The sequence below is a fragment of the Triplophysa rosa genome, linkage group LG18, assembly GCF_024868665.1.
Source record: "Triplophysa rosa linkage group LG18, Trosa_1v2, whole genome shotgun sequence".
In the NCBI taxonomy this organism is placed as follows: Eukaryota; Metazoa; Chordata; class Actinopteri; order Cypriniformes; family Nemacheilidae; genus Triplophysa; species Triplophysa rosa.
Window position 1 is genome coordinate 23,154,083 of NC_079907.1, and position 19,060 is coordinate 23,173,142.

General features: G+C 41.6%; 2 protein-coding genes across 5 annotated transcripts in view; one reads left to right on the forward strand and one right to left on the reverse strand.

The window, feature by feature from the left end:
- Nucleotides 1–7,916, reverse strand: part of ank3b (ankyrin 3b) — a 124,609-nt gene extending 116,693 nt beyond the window's left edge. Inside the window, exon 1 of one of the 2 annotated variants that reach the window (XM_057358013.1) lies at nucleotides 7,884–7,916. In XM_057358013.1, coding sequence (XP_057213996.1) covers nucleotides 7,884–7,904 — 21 coding nt within the window. In that variant the 5' untranslated portion in view covers nucleotides 7,905–7,916. Of the gene's footprint in view, nucleotides 1–1,863; nucleotides 1,945–7,883 lie in introns of those variants that run through there. The other variant, XM_057358010.1, reaches the window with a different exon arrangement.
- rhobtb1 (Rho related BTB domain containing 1) lies at nucleotides 4,408–18,260 on the forward strand. Of its 3 annotated transcripts, XM_057358040.1 has the most exons (10): nucleotides 4,408–5,512; nucleotides 7,624–7,819; nucleotides 7,948–8,051; nucleotides 11,352–11,537; nucleotides 11,670–12,628; nucleotides 12,765–12,883; nucleotides 14,328–14,478; nucleotides 15,310–15,398; nucleotides 15,744–15,849; nucleotides 16,002–18,260. In XM_057358040.1, exons 2-10 carry the CDS (start codon nucleotides 7,640–7,642, stop codon nucleotides 16,169–16,171), a joined length of 2,064 nt encoding a protein of 687 aa, XP_057214023.1. In that variant the 5' UTR covers nucleotides 4,408–5,512; nucleotides 7,624–7,639; the 3' UTR covers nucleotides 16,172–18,260. The 3 variants fall into 3 exon arrangements, with proteins under 3 accessions (XP_057214023.1, XP_057214024.1, XP_057214025.1); XM_057358041.1 differs by lacking the exon at nucleotides 15,744–15,849 and having other exon boundaries at nucleotides 16,002–16,169; XM_057358042.1 differs by lacking the exons at nucleotides 4,408–5,512; nucleotides 7,624–7,819 and adding an exon at nucleotides 10,695–10,741 and having other exon boundaries at nucleotides 7,946–8,051.
- The last annotated feature ends 800 nt before the right edge of the window (nucleotides 18,261–19,060 follow it).

Here is a 19,060-nt window from a genome sequence, read left to right on the forward strand (position 1 = left end):
CATATTACACACAATGAAGATTTGTTGTGAATGGTTTTGTTTGGGAGGGAACGATGTAAAAGGAAAAACATTTTTTTGCAATAGTTTGCTACTTTGTAATGGATGTAGAGACCTAAACTCACTACTGAGTGAAACAAGCTTTGTCATGACTTTCACAATGTCACAAGAAGATCGGTCACGACCAGCTGCGTGATGTAAATGTGAGTCAGACACGCCGGGGTAACCCCTGTTGTCAGAAAAACAGACGAGCGTCTCATTCATTCACCATCTCTGTGCCGCTGCCCGCTGTTAGTCGAACACGCCAGTGTGTCACGGGCCAGCACATGTAACGTTTGCATCATCACCGCATCACTGACTCATTTGTTAAACTCCAGAAGAGGTCTGAAGAATTGACAAGTTGAATGGCTCTCTTCACAGTACCGCATTCAGATTCATTCTGCTGAGGATCACATTCACACACGCTGTGATGTTGTTGTGGTGCCAACTGTTCTCATTAAAGAGAAATCCGCACAACTTGAACATATCAAGACTCGAAAGAGGAGTTTAGAGGAGGACCGGGCCGGTGGGAAGCATGCAGGCATTTGTCGGACACTCTTCAGCAAGGTACACACACACGCTCTCTTTCCTTTTCAGTTTACACAGATGAGATAATCTCCATACATGGGATGGAAACACAGCCGCACTACTGTATACATGTTGCTCAGAGACACTAGAAACAAGCCTTCATGGAGCTTCACCAGCAGAAATCATCTGAACCTACATGTGAACGAAAAATCAACCCTTAAAGCGCTAGTTCACCCAAAAATGACAATTCTGTCATCAGTTACTCACCGTCATTACAAACATGCTCACAATTCTTTGTTCTGACGAACACAGAGAAAGATATTTGGAAGAATGTCAGTAACCAAACAGATCTCACCCCCCATTTACTGCCATAGTAGGGAAAATAAATACTATGGGAGTCAATGGGGGATGAGATCTGTTTGGTTACTGACATTCTTCCAAATATCTTTCTTAGTGTGTAGCAAAACAAAGAAATTGATACAGGTTTGGAACAATCTGAGGGTAAGTAAACGATTGAAGAATTTTCATTTTGGGGGGAACTATCCCTTTAACTTTCATCTGCCTTTAGAAAGTATCTGTTCCACACACACACACAACAGATCTTCCGTCTGCACAAACACCCACAATATACCCTACCCGTTAAATCTACAACAGAAATCCTTCGGGAATGAACGATTTCGGCAGGTGAATTCAGATTTGGCTGTTAAATAAGAACATAAACGTAAACATTCTTCTCATGCCAAGTTAAAACGAGATTATTCTTCGATGTACAATGATCTGTTATGCATTGTTTAATGTGCAGTCACAAGTCATTACGTGTCATTTGTACGTTCGTTTCATAAGCTCGTATTTGATCCGTGAAACTATTCGCAGTGACTCACTAATGAAAGCGAACGTCACTTTCAGAGGAACTATTTATACATGTCTTCAGCTGTCACCTGATGTTATTAGGAAATCATTACCGCAACTAACGCAAAGCAGACAGATTGAAATTCAACAACACTTTGAACCTCGAGCGCATGCAGAAGCGCGCACACATCAAAGACTTCCCGCGAAATCTTTCTGAAGATGCGATTCACGTGGATTCAGCTCATCTAAACAACATGTTTATAAACACCTACGTGAACAGATGTATAACAAAAAAAAACACAATATGAACACCGATGAAGCTCAATCTTCCCGTGTTTCCGCAGCTCGCCGTGCATCGCAAACTAACATACGTGTGTGCACGTGCATTGATATTCCTGTATGAGTGACAGTAAGAGACACAGATGTTCAGGTGTGCTGTTGTCCCCTCACCTGTGCAGAGTCGCTTTCACCTGTGCTGACGGTGGCCATGTTGAAGTAAATCCCAAAGCAACTGTACACATTCTGAGATCTGCCCACAAACTTCCTGATCTCTGAGCAGTGTGCACTGCCTCTGATCCTGAACCGACACACCTTCCCATAACATACCACCATCACTACAGCATGCTTTCTAGATCACATTTGAATGAATAGAATGATTAAATACAGCTGGCTTGTTTGCTTTACTGCACTGTATTTCCCTGTGTAATGACCCGCTTCGCATCAAAGATAGGACAGTCTAAAATATGACATGTGTTGTGGAAGGCGAGTATTTTACGTCAAAATACAAAATTTTCCTCTTTAAAAGATCGTTTACTGAAAATGTAGGCTTTGATATTCTGTTTCACACTGGTCAAAAATATATTGTTATGCTTTGAATGCATTATTATTGAGCTGCATGGCTGTAAAGTTTCTTTTGCTTTGCGGATGAAAGTGAGTGAACAACTAGATGGCGACATTGAACATCTTTTCAGAAGTGCAGCGCTTCCTTTCTAAAACCATCTTTAATCAAATGACACGTTCCAGGTAGTTCGCATTTCACAATTTACCACCATAACATTGCTCTGATTGTTCTGTGAATATATTATTCTATATTATTGTACTGATGTAGTAGAGCATATAATTAAAATCGTTTAACTATAATAACCGTAATGATTTATTGTTTGTAGTAAAACTAAATTGACGTAGGCTACAAAAAATGTTATGGTCTCACCACAAGTTTGCTGTAAATCTTTAGTACAAATAGTAAAGAATTTACCTGTTATTTTAAATATTTATAAAACCTTCTAAATTGTATTTAAAAATCTTTATGTAAATAAATATATATATCTTATATAGACTATGATTTATATGTTGAATGATTTTCATGTCATGTCGGTGTCGTGCCATCAGAGGGCGCTACGCGCACGACAGTTCGAGAAGCATCGCATCCTTCTGCTGTAACAGTGTAGAGCACACCGGGGCTAGTTGTCACAAGAGCTCAGTAAGAAGTTTCCGTCAAAGGCTTCACAAATATCTGGTTTTCCAGAAGTGGTTTTGTTGTTGTTGTTTGTTTCTAATACGTTGTTTAAAACTGAAATGCTTTCATAGAAAAAAACAATTGAGCTTCAGAAACACTGTATTGTTTTGTGAATTATACTCTTAACAATTGTTTTACTGCTCCCATACAGAATTCTTGTAAATGAACATAACGTTAAACACTTTTGTTTAAATATATCAGTTATATATCAGGGGAATAAATGATGACAGAATTTTTTGGGGTGAACTTTAAAGTATGCTTTAAAAAAACTCAGAAGTGTGACACCTAGCCTCAGTATCACCTTTATATAGTCCTACAGTATGTAATATTGTACATTTACTGGAATGTAATAAAGTGATGTCAGAGAACCATCAGCATGGAAATATAACTTAAACTCACAGTAAATAAACAGAGAAAGCAAACATTGTTTGGCATGTGCAGTGTGACTTGTGTTCAGAAGATCAGAGGCATGTCTCGACAGTGCTATAGAGATTCATGACAACTCACTCGTATCTGTACATGTGATGAATTATAATAGAGCAGTCTATATATACCTCACATCCATACTGTACATCACAGGAATAACATCAGTCTTATTCATTAAAAAAGAACAACAAATAATGCACCGCAGCACATGTAACGTTAAAGAAAAATCTGTCATCATTTATTCACTCTCATGATGGTCCAAACCTATTCTTCCATGAAACACAAGGTTTGAATGGTTTGATGACGCGTGTGTCATTGATAGTCTTGATTACTGATGAAGTTAATGTCGACACAAATTAGATTTTTTCAGCCATGCTGGGTTAGAGCTAGCACAGAGAAACATATGATTAAATATGAGAAAGTAGTAACTGGAAATGTAAGTATCTGGGTGGTTGCCGGGTGGCTACTGGCTCATATTAACTCTTTATAATGCTGGTTACAAATTGGAACTTGACACTTTCTTCGATGAAGACCTATGATATTTTTTCACCTATTTTTATTAATTATACATGAAAAATGTAAGTCATTTAAAAACATCAGTCACGTCTATAGCATAAAGATAAAAATGAGCCTGAACAAAAACCACAAGGTCATCTGATAACCTAATGAAATGCAGATGTTAAATGTGCGTCACAACTGATATGTGATTTATAAGTGACCAGTGATCCTCAACCTATAAACCTCCAACATCAAACTGTGTCAATCCTGCCAACACAGCCCGCACATCAACGGCTTTATTAGATTAGAAGGATTTCCACATCACTAGTCCTGGTTGTCTCCATTTACCACAGGATCAAAATCTGAAAATAGGTTTGTCACGTAGCACATGTAAACATCGTTGCCCTATGACACAGCAAGTTCATTAGCATCATTTCGGTCTCAGTTTCAGAAGAAATGCCCAATGCTTCATAAGAATAGATTATTTTTGTGAAAGCAAATCAAATGAAGGGATTCTTATAGAAGCTATACAGACAGTATTTTATTTTTCAATTCTCTGATATGTTATATCACATACAGTATAAAGCATGCCTAAAATCCTTCAGGTGTTGAGAGACTAATAATTCTGTTTCGATATGATGTGTCACTTAACTTCCTTCAGTTCTTGCCTCCAGCACGCAGTGAAAGAGAATCGAGTCTTTATAAATATAGCCACATCATCACGCACTTCATACATGATTCACAAATCTCCTCACACATGACAAGAGCCTTGAAACACACGTCCAAAAAGAGTTGAGTGTCACCAGACATGAGAAACAGCTAGGACGGTGTGTCCTCTTTTTCCAATTCATAAATCCTTTTGCCATACACCGACTGTGCTGTTATGAACCACGAGCCATTGAGGATTTCACTCATCCGATATGTGCCGCAGATAATATCGGAAACGACTGGATGTTTATCTTCTTATTTGGATGGAAATGACCTAGACCACCGAGATGTCAGTCATTCAGCATCTGATTAAAGTGTGCGCGCGCCTTTCACTCTCCAAAATAAAAGCTTTCAGGTTCACAACACAATGCCTCAGAACACAGAACATATTAGGAATCATAAGTGAAACTGTGAATGGCTCACAGCCATAATAAAGAAAAGCATGTACTGGATTTTAATGGGTATACTGTAATGGTTATTGTAGCCTACTGGTTTTAATGGGAACTATAATCGTGTCTGTATCTGGCCGATAGGAACACAAGATCATTCTGTAATGGTTTTAATGGTTTATATTTGTACCAGGCACCGGTCAGATCTCTCTAGATGTTGTCATCTCGCTGTCTGACGGGGTCTGTGATTGAACTTTGTTTTCCTGAATGAACTCGTGCTCGCGCGCGTGCTATTAATAGCACCGGCCCGCTGACGTCACAATGGCCGCGCGCCCATCTCGGCTCGCGACTGATGATGATGCTGATGTGATGAGTCTCTCTCGCGAACAGCACGGACACGCTTCCTCTCCGCTCGGGGATCGGTTTTAGGGAATCCGGGACGCGGGAGATGAACCTGCAGCTTCACTACAGCTACAGACGAGACAGAGTTTCTTTATAACAACACAGAAACACTGCAGTGACTGTACACACGCGCGCGCGCTCACGCGCATCCGAAGACACGGTAAGTGTGCACTGTTTGTTTCATAGAATAAAGAGCAGTGATGCTCTCCCGTGCACAGGACAGCTTCACTTCTTCAATACAGATTATTGTTTTCACCATTGTCTATTTTTCTTCATTATTCAACATTTTCCAAAATGATTCTGTACTGAGATGCATTACAGTTGTGTGTAAAAATGCACGACGTAACTACTGTGTCTGCAAAAAAACAACAACATGTTTTGTCAAATAACCTTTAAACTCTTTTTCAATGACACAGTCTGTGAAGGTGTGATTGAATGTTGTGTTTCTGTCATTCAGATGGCCGGTGTGCATCTCTGTCTCTAGAGGCTTGTGTGCTGTAGTTAGTTGGCTTTGCAAGTTCAGACTTGAGTCCTGCAGACACTCCACTGCGCTTGTTCATCATACTGCACGTCTCCTGAGAACAGCACCGTTTCATCTGGTTCTAGGAAAGAACTGATTTTGATTGCAATTGAATTACACGAGGCTCTGAGATCTGTTTTTCTTCATAAAGAGATTTCACTATTGCGTAATGCACACGATGATGATGTTTACGCAAAAGAATGAAGAATGAACGAAGCTGTGTCGTTACTGGCACTTGAATGCATGTTTCACTTCAGAATGTTATTCACAAGTTTACATACATGGCACATATGATGGCACTCTAAAGGTTTTAGAGATAGAAACTCTCTGTGAGATAAAGTCTCGGAGTCTAGGATTTTTACTAAATGCTTATTTTCACCCCACATTTAATATGCAATTCCACATTAAAGTAGAAAAATGAAGGCATTTGACATCTCAAGTCTTTTGCTCTTTCTCTTCCATCTGCTAACTTGGAGTGATTACAGATCACATGAGTCAAATAATATGATGCTGTTTCCACTGCAGTTAAGATTTAAACCTGATCGTATGATCATAATAACAGAAGATGTGACGAAATGACTTGGCCGGTGCAGCAAAGGGCAGGTGTTATTAGTGGGCGGGGCAGAAAGCATTTGATCATTTTTTACATGTTCTTGCATTTGGCAGACGCTTTTATCCAAAGCGACTTACATTGCATTGTATTATACACTTGTATTTATTTTTTAAAGTACGTGCAATCCCTGGGATCAAACCTATGACCTTGGCGTTACTAGCACCACGCTCTAACCCCTGAGCCACAGGAAAGCTATGTGTGTGATGATGGTTTTTAGAAAGACTTTTGTCGAACTTTGGCATGCACTACCTCAAAGAACTTTGTGCTAAAACAATAATTAAATGAGGTGTGTCATTTTAAAAGCTTCATATGGAGGAAGAACCACAAATGATCTGCTGAAAAACCCCCAGTTATGGTCTGAGATGGTCCTTCTTCCAGTGTGATCAGCTAGAACAGCGGTCAAAACTCCTCTGTTTTTTCAGCAGGGATAAAACATTTATTTCCACAAAAAGTTTGGCTTGTGTTCACAAAATATGAAAGATTAAAAATGCTCACGCTATTTTGTCATTCTGTTTTGTGTCACTGAAGACGCATAATTTACACACTTCACCTTAAAGTCACTTACAGTAAACGATCGTTATAGCCCCGGTTTCACAGACGAGGCTTAGACTAGTCCCAGACTAAAATGAATTTTGAGCTGTCTAAACAGAAAATATCTTGCCCTGACATATCTTAAAATATATCATTGTTTTGTCTCCAGATGCACATCAGTAATGTTTTTTTTTCTACAGCATTTTAATAAAAGCGACTTAAATAGCCTAAATGAACTAAGGCACAAAGGCTAAGCCTCGTCTATGAAACCGGGCCCTGAGGTCATATTAAATAGGTCGACTGTGAGTCAAGAATAATATGGAGCAGAAGTTTACAGATGTTTGTGGAAGATGAGAAGCTCCCGTGGGTTTGGGTTTGTCCAGCTGGAGCTAGATGAGGTTTTAATATAGAGCAAGTATTCTAGGAATGTGAAAAAACCAAACGTCCTGTATTACATTGAGCTTTCATTGACCCACAGCAAGGTCACTTCTCTCTGTAGCTTTTGATTGAATAACCTGTAATGAAATCCCTCCTTCGCTCGGCGTGTGTGTGTGTGTGTGTTCAGACAGTATATACAGTACAGAAAGCATCCTCTCCTCTCGTGTAGGGTGCTGGAGTTTAGCATGGACTACGAAAGACCCAACGTAGAGACCATCAAGTGTGTTGTTGTCGGAGATAATGCGGTGGGGAAGACTCGTCTTATATGTGCCCGCGCCTGCAACACCACCCTGACCCAATACCAGCTGCTGGCCACTCATGTACCCACCGTCTGGGCCATCGATCAGTACAGAGTCTGTCAAGAGGTAAACCTTCTCTCCGGCCATTATCTGACATTACTTCTGGTGATAACGAGAGCATGATACTCACATCTGCTTCGGTCGGCATCATTTCCACTTTAGCGTCACAGGATAAATGCTTTGACTCCTCACAGGTTTTAGAACGTTCCAGAGATGTGGTGGACGACGTAAGCGTGTCCCTCCGGCTATGGGACACCTTTGGAGACCATCACAAAGACAGACGCTTCGCCTACGGGAGGTATGAACACAGACTAGAGGGTTTTATAATGCATACATGAGAATATTTCACAGGTTGACGTTACACAAGTCACTTCTTTAGCACATGAACAGCAGAAAGGTAGAAAGCGTCCGGCCATCTTTTGCTTTGACATCAGACAGCGAGTGATTTGCATCTGAATGCTTGTGTGAACATGACGGCTGAGCTCTCTTGTGTTTTTCGTGTCAAGCACTCGTTTAATGAGGTCTTTCATGAGGCGGTCACTGCTTCTCATTCTTTCATTTCTGATATTTTCGGAAGAGAATAACAGTTTAACATCAAGCGTGTTCATCACTGGTGTGTACTGTGCTTACAGATGGTGTGAATATAAATCTTCCCATGCACGGCATGCAGCATTGAATGTCATCTCATTTGCTGACCATTTCTCCTTAAAATATAACATTACTACTGCTTACAGAGCGATCTTCACAGAAAGAGCTCGATCCACTGTAAAGTCACTTAACACATTTTCATACATGACTGGAGTCAAACTAAATGTGCTCAGCCGTGTTCTTTCCACAACTCCAATTATATTATATATATATTTAAATGCACATCTCTGGTGTTATCATGCATGACACATTAGACTAGCCCCGTCTCTTCATGTGATTTACAATAAATTCATGTTGATTCTTGCCTCTTTCAAAGCTAAGAATGATTTCAGAATGTTTGCTTATTGACCCAAAGAGCAGATTAGAGAACATTTAGCTCATTGATTGGCACCAAAGTCATCTAAACTCTGCAGAGTGTTTCAGTCAGACACATTTGACTTGTCTTTGACCCAGTCGTGTTCAATAAAAAAGCCTTTTTAGTCTTCCCTGCTTTAGTGCGTCCTCAAAATAAACCCAAGGCACTTTAAGCTCAGCTTTATTTGCCTTATAGAATAACCCCTGGATGTCTGTGACAGAGACCGTTCTCTATTACATTCTGATGCATTCTCAATGTCAGGGAGCTCCAGACATCCATGTTCTGTTGACTTCAGAAGAAAAACTAGAACAGAAGTCCAATCATTTCATCATGCTTTTAGAGCACACACGAAGAATAGAGCCGGACGACCAAAATGTTATATCAATGTAAAAGTATGAGTAATATGTCAAATAGGTTTGGAGATAATAAATACTGTATGAATATGGTAATGGCTGTTTGAGATCAAGTGAATTAAACGCACAGAAAATACTTCACATTGTTTGATTAGTTTGTCTTTTTGTGATGGACACCAGCCAACAAATGAATGATGGGTTTGCCATCAGCTTCATATTATTTAACATTCGAGTTCAAAAAAACAAAGCTCGAAAAAGGTAAATAAAGGTTATGAAACGTATTTTCAGTTTTTCAGCCTGACCTCATGGTAATTTATAAGAATTTTACAAGCTGGCTATTTCGTATGAATTCGCGCAGTGAATCCTACAGGATTATTAGAAAAACCACTAAGGAAGCCCCACCCCTAACCCCGCCCCCAAACCTAACCATCACTGGCATGAAAGTAGATCAAGCAAAAACGTACTGATGAGATTTCGCACAAATTCATATTATTAGCCACCTTGTGAAAAGTTACCGATTACCATGAGATTGTGTTGTTTTATCTGCTTTGACCTTTATATTTTCCCTTTATTTTCCCATTTCATGTAAATAACATTAAAGAGTCCAGCCCCCGGACATTTCTCGAGTCACGTGATATATCGTCATGCCACCCAGCCTGAGCTGACAGAGATCGTCTCGTTTAGTGATAAACAAGAAGAAACAACGTTGCACAGAGTCAATTTAGTCCGTCCTTCGGATGAGACGTAAACCGAGGTCCTGACTCTCTGTGGTCATTAAAAACCGCAGGATGGCCTTCGAATAAGAGTAGGGGTGTAACCCCGGCATCCTGGCCAAATTCGCCCATTCGCCTCTATACATCGTGGCCTCCTAATCATCCCCATATGTACTAATTGCCTTCGAAACTCTGTCTCCTTTCCACCAATAAGCTGGTGTGTGGTGGGCGTTCTGGCGCAATATGGCTGCCGTCGCATCATCCAGGTGGATGCTGCACATTGGTGGTGGTTGAGGAGATCCCCCCTTCCATGTAAAGTGCTTCGCGTACCCAGAAAAGCGCTATATAAATGTAACAAATTATTATTATAAATCTTTTGGGAAAATACAACCTGAAATCAGAACATTGAAATGAGTCAGGATCAGGCTGAGGTTAATAAAGTTCATTGCTGCTATACACCATTTTGCTCTCGTGTGCAGGGTTGGGAATCAGAGTTGTCGAGTTATCGTGACGGTGAATTGTTTCCGCATTGCCGCACCAGACATTCTTGACCCCAACAAAATGCTGAATGTTTTACCAGAACTGTATTGATTCTGGCATGAGATCAGACAGGATTGTGATGATCTGCAAATAGCCCCATTTTGCCCGGAGACATTTGGTTGGTAAACCATCACTGAGGCTCCTGGAGAGACTTTGCAAAGTCTTCAGAAATCATCAGCCTCACATCCAACAAGCTGCGTGATAATTTGGTTCTCATTGTTAGGTGAATTTTGTGGTGAATTCAGACAGAACTTCCCAAAACTCTAATGCTTTGCTGACTTAAAACGGCAAATTATTATGTAGCATTGTTTTTTGCCTCTTTTTGTTTGTAGGGCTCCTATGATCTTTTTGCAAGCCCGTGAATCATAAGAGAGACACTGTAAGTTTTCAAGCCTGCTAGCATCTCCATAAATCTCTGCACTGCCAGTTCAACCGTGTGGTGTGCTAGCTGAGACCTTTGCTTGCCTGGTCAGCAAGAAATGCACGATTCCTTTTGTGGACGATGGCAAACGGGTGATGATGGTACATTATTCACTTTTCGTGTGTGGTGACGGGTGTTTTCCCCCGCCCCTACCCAGAATAGACTTTGTACTAACCAGGAAGGTACGCCAGAATGTGTGCATGTCATCCTCTGCATGCTTTTTTTCCCGTCTGTTTTGTTGATCATGTTTGTTGGAGTTCTCACAGAGGCAGCCAAAAAAGCATTGCCAATGGAGTTTATAGTCTTGATCATCAGTTGTTTGAGAGGTCTTGTATGTAAACTGAAGGCAATCTTTTTGCGTGCTGTTGGTCAATGTCAGGCTGGCATTGAGATTGCGGGTTCCCCTATGCATGTCCATCAAACACTGAAGGACTGCGGTGTAGCCGCTTTCAACACTCTTGGCTACGAATTCCGTTGGCATGCGTGTTACGTGGTGTCTTGTGTTGTTTAAGGGATGGGGTGAAATCCGTCCCTTACTTGATGCACTTCTTGTATTTCACACCCAAAGGTCTGACGTTGTGGTGCTCTGCTTTTCCATCGCCAATCCAAACTCCCTACACCACGTTAAAACCATGTGGAACATGGAAATCAAGCACTTCTGTCCACGGACACCTGTCATCTTGGTGGGTTGCCAGCTGGACCTGCGCTACGCTGATCTGGAGGCAGTCAATCGAGCTCGCCGACCATTATCAAGGTACTGACTCGAGACTCAAGGTACACAGAAAGTCACTTTGAACAAAAGCAGCAGTCAGATGCATACTGTAAATGTTCCTATGTCCCTCTTGTTGAGCCCCAATGACATACCATCGTGATCTGTCTCTTACAGACCCATTAAACCTGGAGATATTTTGCCTCCAGAGAGCGGAAGAGAGGTAGCAAAGGAGCTTGGAATCCCATATTACGAGACAAGCGTCTTCGACCAGTTTGGCATCAAGGATATCTTCGACAACGCCATCCGAGCAGCCCTCATCTCCAGACGTCACCTGCAATTCTGGAAGTCCCATCTGAGGAGGGTCCAGAAGCCACTGCTGCAAGCACCATTTCTGCCCCCCAAATCCCCTCCACCGCTCATTAAGATCCCCGAGTGCCCGGCCAGAAACCGAGATGGCCCGAGGCAGCTGCTGGAGACCCCTCTGTGCGCTGACGTCATGTTCGTCGTTCAGGAACACATCCACTTGTTTGCTCATAGGATCTACCTGTCTACCTCATCCTCCAAATTCTTCGACCTTTTTCAAATGGACTTCTCCGATGAGTCCCAGTGCTTGGTGGTAACCGAGCGCCACGGACGGGATCAACTCATGCGCACCCTTAGCCTGGACACGGAAGAGGTCGTGGCGGTTCTGCCCAACCTTTCGCCTTGCTCGCTCAGGACGTCCAAGAGTGATGGGACCCTCAAGATGATGAGTCTCAGTGGGACGCACCGGCGCACCAGACTGTCCCTGGCCTACTGGAGCAAGGCTTTCTACAGCATCCACAAAGAGAGCGTGATCAACCCGGTCACGGGTTCGCCGGCCCTCATGACCGTGGTGAAGATGGATCACTCCATCCAGCACGGACCCTTCAGTGCCGTCCTGCGCTTCCTCTACACGGGGGAGCTGGATGAGAAGGAGAAGGACCTGATGAAGATCGCCCAGATTGCAGAGATCCTGGAGGTGTTTGACCTTAGGATGATGGTGGAGAACATCACCAACAACGAAGCCTTCATGAATCAGGAGATCACCAAGGCGTTCCATGTGAGAAAGGCCAATCGAATCAAAGAGTGTCTCGCCAAGAATAATTTCACAGGTACTGTAACATCTGTCAGTCATGTTAGTTGATAGGGTCTGATGGTAGTGTAACCTGATTGATCAGAACGACCAGCTCAATGAACGCGAGGACAGGTTTGTACAGATGTTTGTTTATTGTTTGACTGTGTGTGCAGATGTGGTGTTCAGGTTGGATGATGGGACTATTAACGCTCACAAGCCTCTGCTGATCTCCAGCTGTGATTGGATGGCTGCTTTATTTGGCGGCTCTTTCATGGAGAGCGCGAACGACGAGGTGAGTGTGAGAACAGTGTATAAGGAGCTCCGCTTACACCTCTGACAAGTTTATTTTCTCCTTAAGCACCAATGCGTAAAGTCTAAAAGATTTCAGACAGATAGTTCAAGGTCATGCTGTACGGTTAAATACACAAACACACTCGCTTGACAACAAATTGCATCCGATTCTTAAAAACCTCGGTGCCGGAGCTCTAATGACTTTTGGAGGACATAATGTTTAACCTAATGCTTGCTTTCTTTATATGTGTAATAATGACAGCTTTACGATCATGATTCACAATTTACAGTCATAATTCATTGAATGAGAATGTGTGTTTGTTTTTCTGTGGAGTGTTTCATTGGTCTAACGGGTGCTTTCAGCTTTGGCACCTTTGCTTGATTAATTTCATTGGTAACAGGTGGATAACGCAGGTTGAGTTTCCTCCCTCAGGAGGAAGAGCAGACGTCATTCAGAGACACAGATCTGTCTTCTCTTTGCACAAGGGACCCGTGCACAGATGTCTTTTATTTGTCTTAGTGCTCTGACATTTCTTGCCCGTGTAACATTTGGAACAGCTTTATTTGGGAGCGTCCTACTTTCTGCCTTGAGTCCGTATTGCTCATCGAAATCCTCTTTTTGTTGCGGCGAGAGCTCAGACGGCACACATCACAGTCTACTAAACTCGTCCTTCAGCAGTATTATGTAATGGGTCACGTAGCGGCGTGTATGTGCGTGTCCTGCTTACTGGAGTGATGCTGGACCAGTGAGAGATTAAAGACGGAAGAGCTCCGCCTCCAGAGATCAGCTGATCACAGACATCAGAGAACTCATGCTATCATATATAAATGCCCTTTTTCAAATCACGTAGATCTGCAAAAATAAATTGTTTAAAAAAACACACTGCTTTTTTAGTTTTATAATGCAACACAGGCAGAATAAATGTTCAAAGAATTTTTCACCGTTGATGTACAACAATTGAATAGATTTCCTTGCCATCCCCATAAAACGTGGACATTCATTCCCATTTGGAACATATTGACATAATTGTAACATGATTGTGAATTCATAAATGTAATCGTTTCGAACTACTATAAGCAGTTGTTAAATTCAACAAAAAAATCAAAATCACCCGTCTTTAGATTTCTTCACATTTCTTTTTCAGTCGACCCACTTTTGGTCACAATCTCTTTCTTTTTAGATGGATAAACATCTCACCCTGAATCCTTCCTCATGAACTATCCAGTAAGCTTCATTCGCTGCCACGCCACCAGAGGAACAGTTTGCGTCTTTTTAAAGGCGACGTCCCAGAACACATATTCATGGCCAAAGCTCAGTGGCGGCGCTCGGACACACAGATCAACCGCTCCTCCTGCGACCTGATTTCTATTCCTGGCTCGAGATCCTTTTAGAACGGTTTTCCCACTGCGGCTTAATCTCCGTCTCTTCTGTGTGTGTTGCTCAGGTGTCATTCCCTAACACCAGCAGGGTGTGTATGCAGGCTGTGCTGGAGTATCTCTACACCAATCAGCTGTCGCCCATGGCAGACCTGGACCCGATGGAGCTCATCGCCCTGGCCAACAGACTGTGCCTTCCTCGCCTCATCGCCCTGACAGGTGAGAGGCCTGTGCACACACATTGATCCAGCGCAGGACAGAGACGCGGGGCTGCTTCATCCACAGGGCCTTCGTTTTTGCCCTTCCCTTCTGTGTTGCCTAGCAACCAGTGATGTCAAGTCGTCAAATGAAAGCCAGCGTCTCCGTGTGGCGCACGCTGCAATCTGTCCTCTGAGCGTCACCTAATGACGTGCTGCTGACAGGCCGAAATTCATCTCTGACCTCACGCGGCGCACAGACACAAGTCTACGTCAATAAAATGATTGACAGTCTGCAAGAGGCAGAAAAAACATCACAATGTCGGGCTTGTGGATTTATTTCAAATGAAATAAAATGATTTTAACCACATTAGTTACATGATGAATCAAATGCCTCGTCGAATTCTTTGTATAGCACACATAATCCAAGAGTTGTTGCCCAAGGTGCTTTACAATAATAATACAGAGCAAACAATCACATGCAAAATAAACCGTAAACACAAACAAGACATCATAAAAGCTATCCGACAACTGACAACTGATCCGCCCCATCACACCTTACAGACCCCCAGGATAACTTTCATGAGTGGGCTTTTAGCATAGGCAAGCCCTTCGCCGATCAAACCAGAGGAGGGAGATCGTTCCAAAGTTTGGGACCCGTTCGTTTATGGTTCGTTCTTACAAGAACAAGTAGGTCTCAAGGATCTGGATGGAGCATACACTGAAAGCATGCGAGAGAGATTGAGAATTCATCATCTCAGTGCCGAGCAGCGTGTAAACAATAAAGATTGAAACTGAAGAAATGAAATGAGCAACACTAGATTGAACACGCGTGGATGTTTTCTTTCCTCAGAGCAGTACGCCGTGAGCGACTTCGTAAAAGCATCTAAAGAAGGTCAGGATACAGATGGAGAGGTACTAAACTATCTGGAGCTCGCTCAGGTACATTCAACCTTCCGTATCGATTTCATTTTCAGTTTCATAACTTTTCTACACATATATGAATAGAAACACTACAATCAGAACTACAGCAAACAAATCAAATACACTGCCAAACTTATTTCACTTTCGCCAACTCAAAATGAAAATGAATCATTTTCGAAAGCTTTCTAGGGCAGTTATTCGTTACATTTCACACGAAAACATTCCAATGATAAAAGGTCTTTGTTCATAAAACACTCGTTTGGTTACAAATCTTATCAAAACTGTTACATGTGATTTAATTTCTGTTCATTCATTCTGCTGTGTACATGAGTTGGTGTTCTGTTGTCTGTTCTCTTATGTCAGTTTCATAACGCCAGTCAGCTGGCGGCGTGGTGCTTACATCACATCTGCACCCATTACAACAGAATATGTGCCAACTACCGCAAAGAGATCAAGTCCAAATCAGCCGGTAAACACTGTTTCTGACCCATTCATCACATCAGTGTTGAAGAAAAATCACAGAGAATCAACTTCATAGGAATGATCGCAGGATAATTGACCTGTACTGTATGTTGTGATCTTCATAGAGTTTACGTGTGTTGTTCATGTGTGTGTGAACAGAGAACCAGCTGTATTTTGAGAAGAGCCGCTGGCCTCCGGTGTGGTATCTGAAAGAGGAGGATCACTATCAGAGAGTGAAGAAAGAGAGAGAGAAGGAGGACATTGTGTTGAAGAAGCATCACTCGCGACGTCGATGGTGCTTCTGGAGCTCATCTCCCGCTGTAGCTTGAGTCCTTTCAACATGAGCCTCAGTCTGTCTGTCTGTCTGTCTGTCTGTTTCTCTCTCTGTCTCTCTCTCTCTCTCTCTCTCTCTCTCTCTTTTTGATGAAGTTGGCCACATCAGATGGCTTTCGAGCACAATATCGCTGTCCAATCAGTAAATGTCATGCAGTTGTCACCACCGCTGGAGGTGATGTCATAAGCCAGTTGCTCATCTAATATTTCTCTCAGTGTTCGATGTGATTCTAACCAGCCGTGCCACGACAAACGATCAAATGTCAAATCTTTTACACGTTACACTGAGATTCTGTCGTAACCCGGCAGTGACCGGGACGGGCGGCCTCGTGTGCTGTGTCAGGTCACGGCGTTAGCAAGCGTAAAAATCTTACAGCAGTAATAGGATTTGGAAATCTGGTAAATGTCTTTATTTATTCACTTAGGTGCTATATATACTGTATATATATATATATATATTTGTGTTCCTACGAATTATAAACTGTTCAATGAGCTTATCCAAATGGACGATGCTTTACTATGACACTAAATCCGAGCACATTGATTTACTAAAATCATGTCATTGTGCAGTTCTGTGCTCAGACAAATATTGGGCGCCGAGTCAGACCCGTGTTTGAAGAACTGGCCAAAAACAAACAGCACTTGAGCTTTGGGTTCACTGTAGTCTGGAATCTGATGTTGTGATGTGTTTCTAAGAGCTCACCACAGGAACACAAGAACCGGCTCCTTCACGTTACGCAGTGCTTTATGAACTCTGTAAATCATCACAATAATAATCAGCATCATTTGCTTGACTTGTGTTTGTGACACCAGACGTATGCTCTGGTCAAGCTCAGGCCCTTACAGTCAACTTGATTTATTACAACTAGATTGTTCACATAACAGCAACAAAATGACCAGGAAATAAATGAAGATCAGCTTAGCTGAGGAAATAACCGTTTGAACGAGATTATTTGCACATTTCAACCCTTTTCTGATTAAAACAGTGCAAATAATGCCGTAAAACATCACAGAATTCATCAAATGGCATCTAAAGATGATGACGAAACAATCAAAATATGAACATAACTAACAATAAAAAAGAACATGTGTTTAAACATTAGAAAACTTTTACAGTTTCAAAGACCGAGAATGTTTTTCAAATGTACACGATTGTGACTTATGATGAAGACTTCCATCTGAATTCATATTGGTTCAATATATTAAGGCATACAACAAGATGTACATGTGCTGCCTGGCTGGAATGACTTGGTTCTGTCCGAATGAATCCAGCAGATTTCACAGGAGTGAAGACACGAGAACATGACGTGACATTAGCGCTCCTCTCGCTACCCTCAACCGCGACTTCCACTTTATCTCTCTCTCGACTCTTCCATGTGTTGTGGTGTAGTGTCAATCATTACTAGCAAACAACACATTGACTTTATATTAGAAGGGCTTATAGCACCATGGCTTAGTTCAGGGTAGACAAACATAAATAAGAGGTACAAAATGTAATCACTTCTCATGTAGTACATATTATACATTCACTCCACCATTGTTGTGCTAGAAGTTACATATGTACTGTAGTGGATTGTAACTTTATTTACACATCAAATATGGTCGTAGTGGTGAAAGATGTGACGATTTCATCAACTGTGTCCTGTAATGGAAATGTCTGTAAATGTTTCACGCTAGGATCAAGAATGTTCTGCAGTCTCTGAGAATGTGAGGATTTTTCCTTCACCAAACACTGCGTTGGTGTCAATGTATCTTAAATGAGACCTAATGTACGGTTAACTGCCTATTAATAAAGAGGGAATATTCATACTTGAAGAAAAATCATAGTGTTTAGTCATTAGTAATGTAGATCGATCTTTAGTTGACCAAAGCAATATGTAGATGATGGCACTCGTATGTCAGTGGTTTTGGTGAAATTGTTGTTAGCTGCTACAAACCAAATGGCTGGTTCATTTGGTGTCTGCTGTTTAAATGCCTTTGATCTTGCTGGTCATTATCTTTAATGTTGTTTCTTTGTTTATTTATGTATTTCATTTATTGGTTTTTTTTAAATGAAAAATTGTTGAATAAATTATTGATTTTACTTTGAAAAAAATTGTGTTGTTGTCTTTTATTATGCACCTCACCCTCCAGCATTACAAAATGGAAATTATGCAAAAACTCTTAGTGTTGTGTACAGTAGTGTTGTATCACTCTCAGTGTTGTGTAGTGATGTACCACTCTTAGTGTTGTGTAGTGATGTATCACTCTCAGTGTTGTGTAGTGATGTATCACTCTCAGTGTTGTGTAGTGATGTATCACTCTCAGTGTTGTGTAGTGATGTATCACTCTCAGTGTTGTGTAGTGATGTATCACTCTCAGTGTTGTGTAGTGATGTATCACTCTCAGTGTTGTGTAGTGATGTATCACTCTCAGTGTTGTGTAGTGATGTATCACTCTCAGTGTTGTGTAGTGATGTATCACTCTCAGTGTTGTGTAGTGATGTATCACTCTCAGTGTTGTGTAGTGATGTATCACTCTCAGTGTTGTGTAGTGATGTATCACTCTCAGTGTTGTGTAGTGATGTATCACTCTCAGTGTTGTGTAGTGATGTATCACTCTCAGTGTTGTGTAGTGATGTATCACTCTCAGTGTTGTGTAGTGATGTATCACTCTCAGTGTTGTGTAGTGATGTATCACTCTCAGTGTTGTGTAGTGATGTATCACTCTCAGTGTTGTGTAGTGATGTATCACTCTCAGTGTTGTGTAGTGATGTATCACTCTCAGTGTTGTGTAGTGATGTATCACTCTCAGTGTTGTGTAGTGATGTATCACTCTCAGTGTTGTGTAGTGATGTATCACTCTCAGTGTTGTGTAGTGATGTATCACTCTTAGTGTTGTGTAGA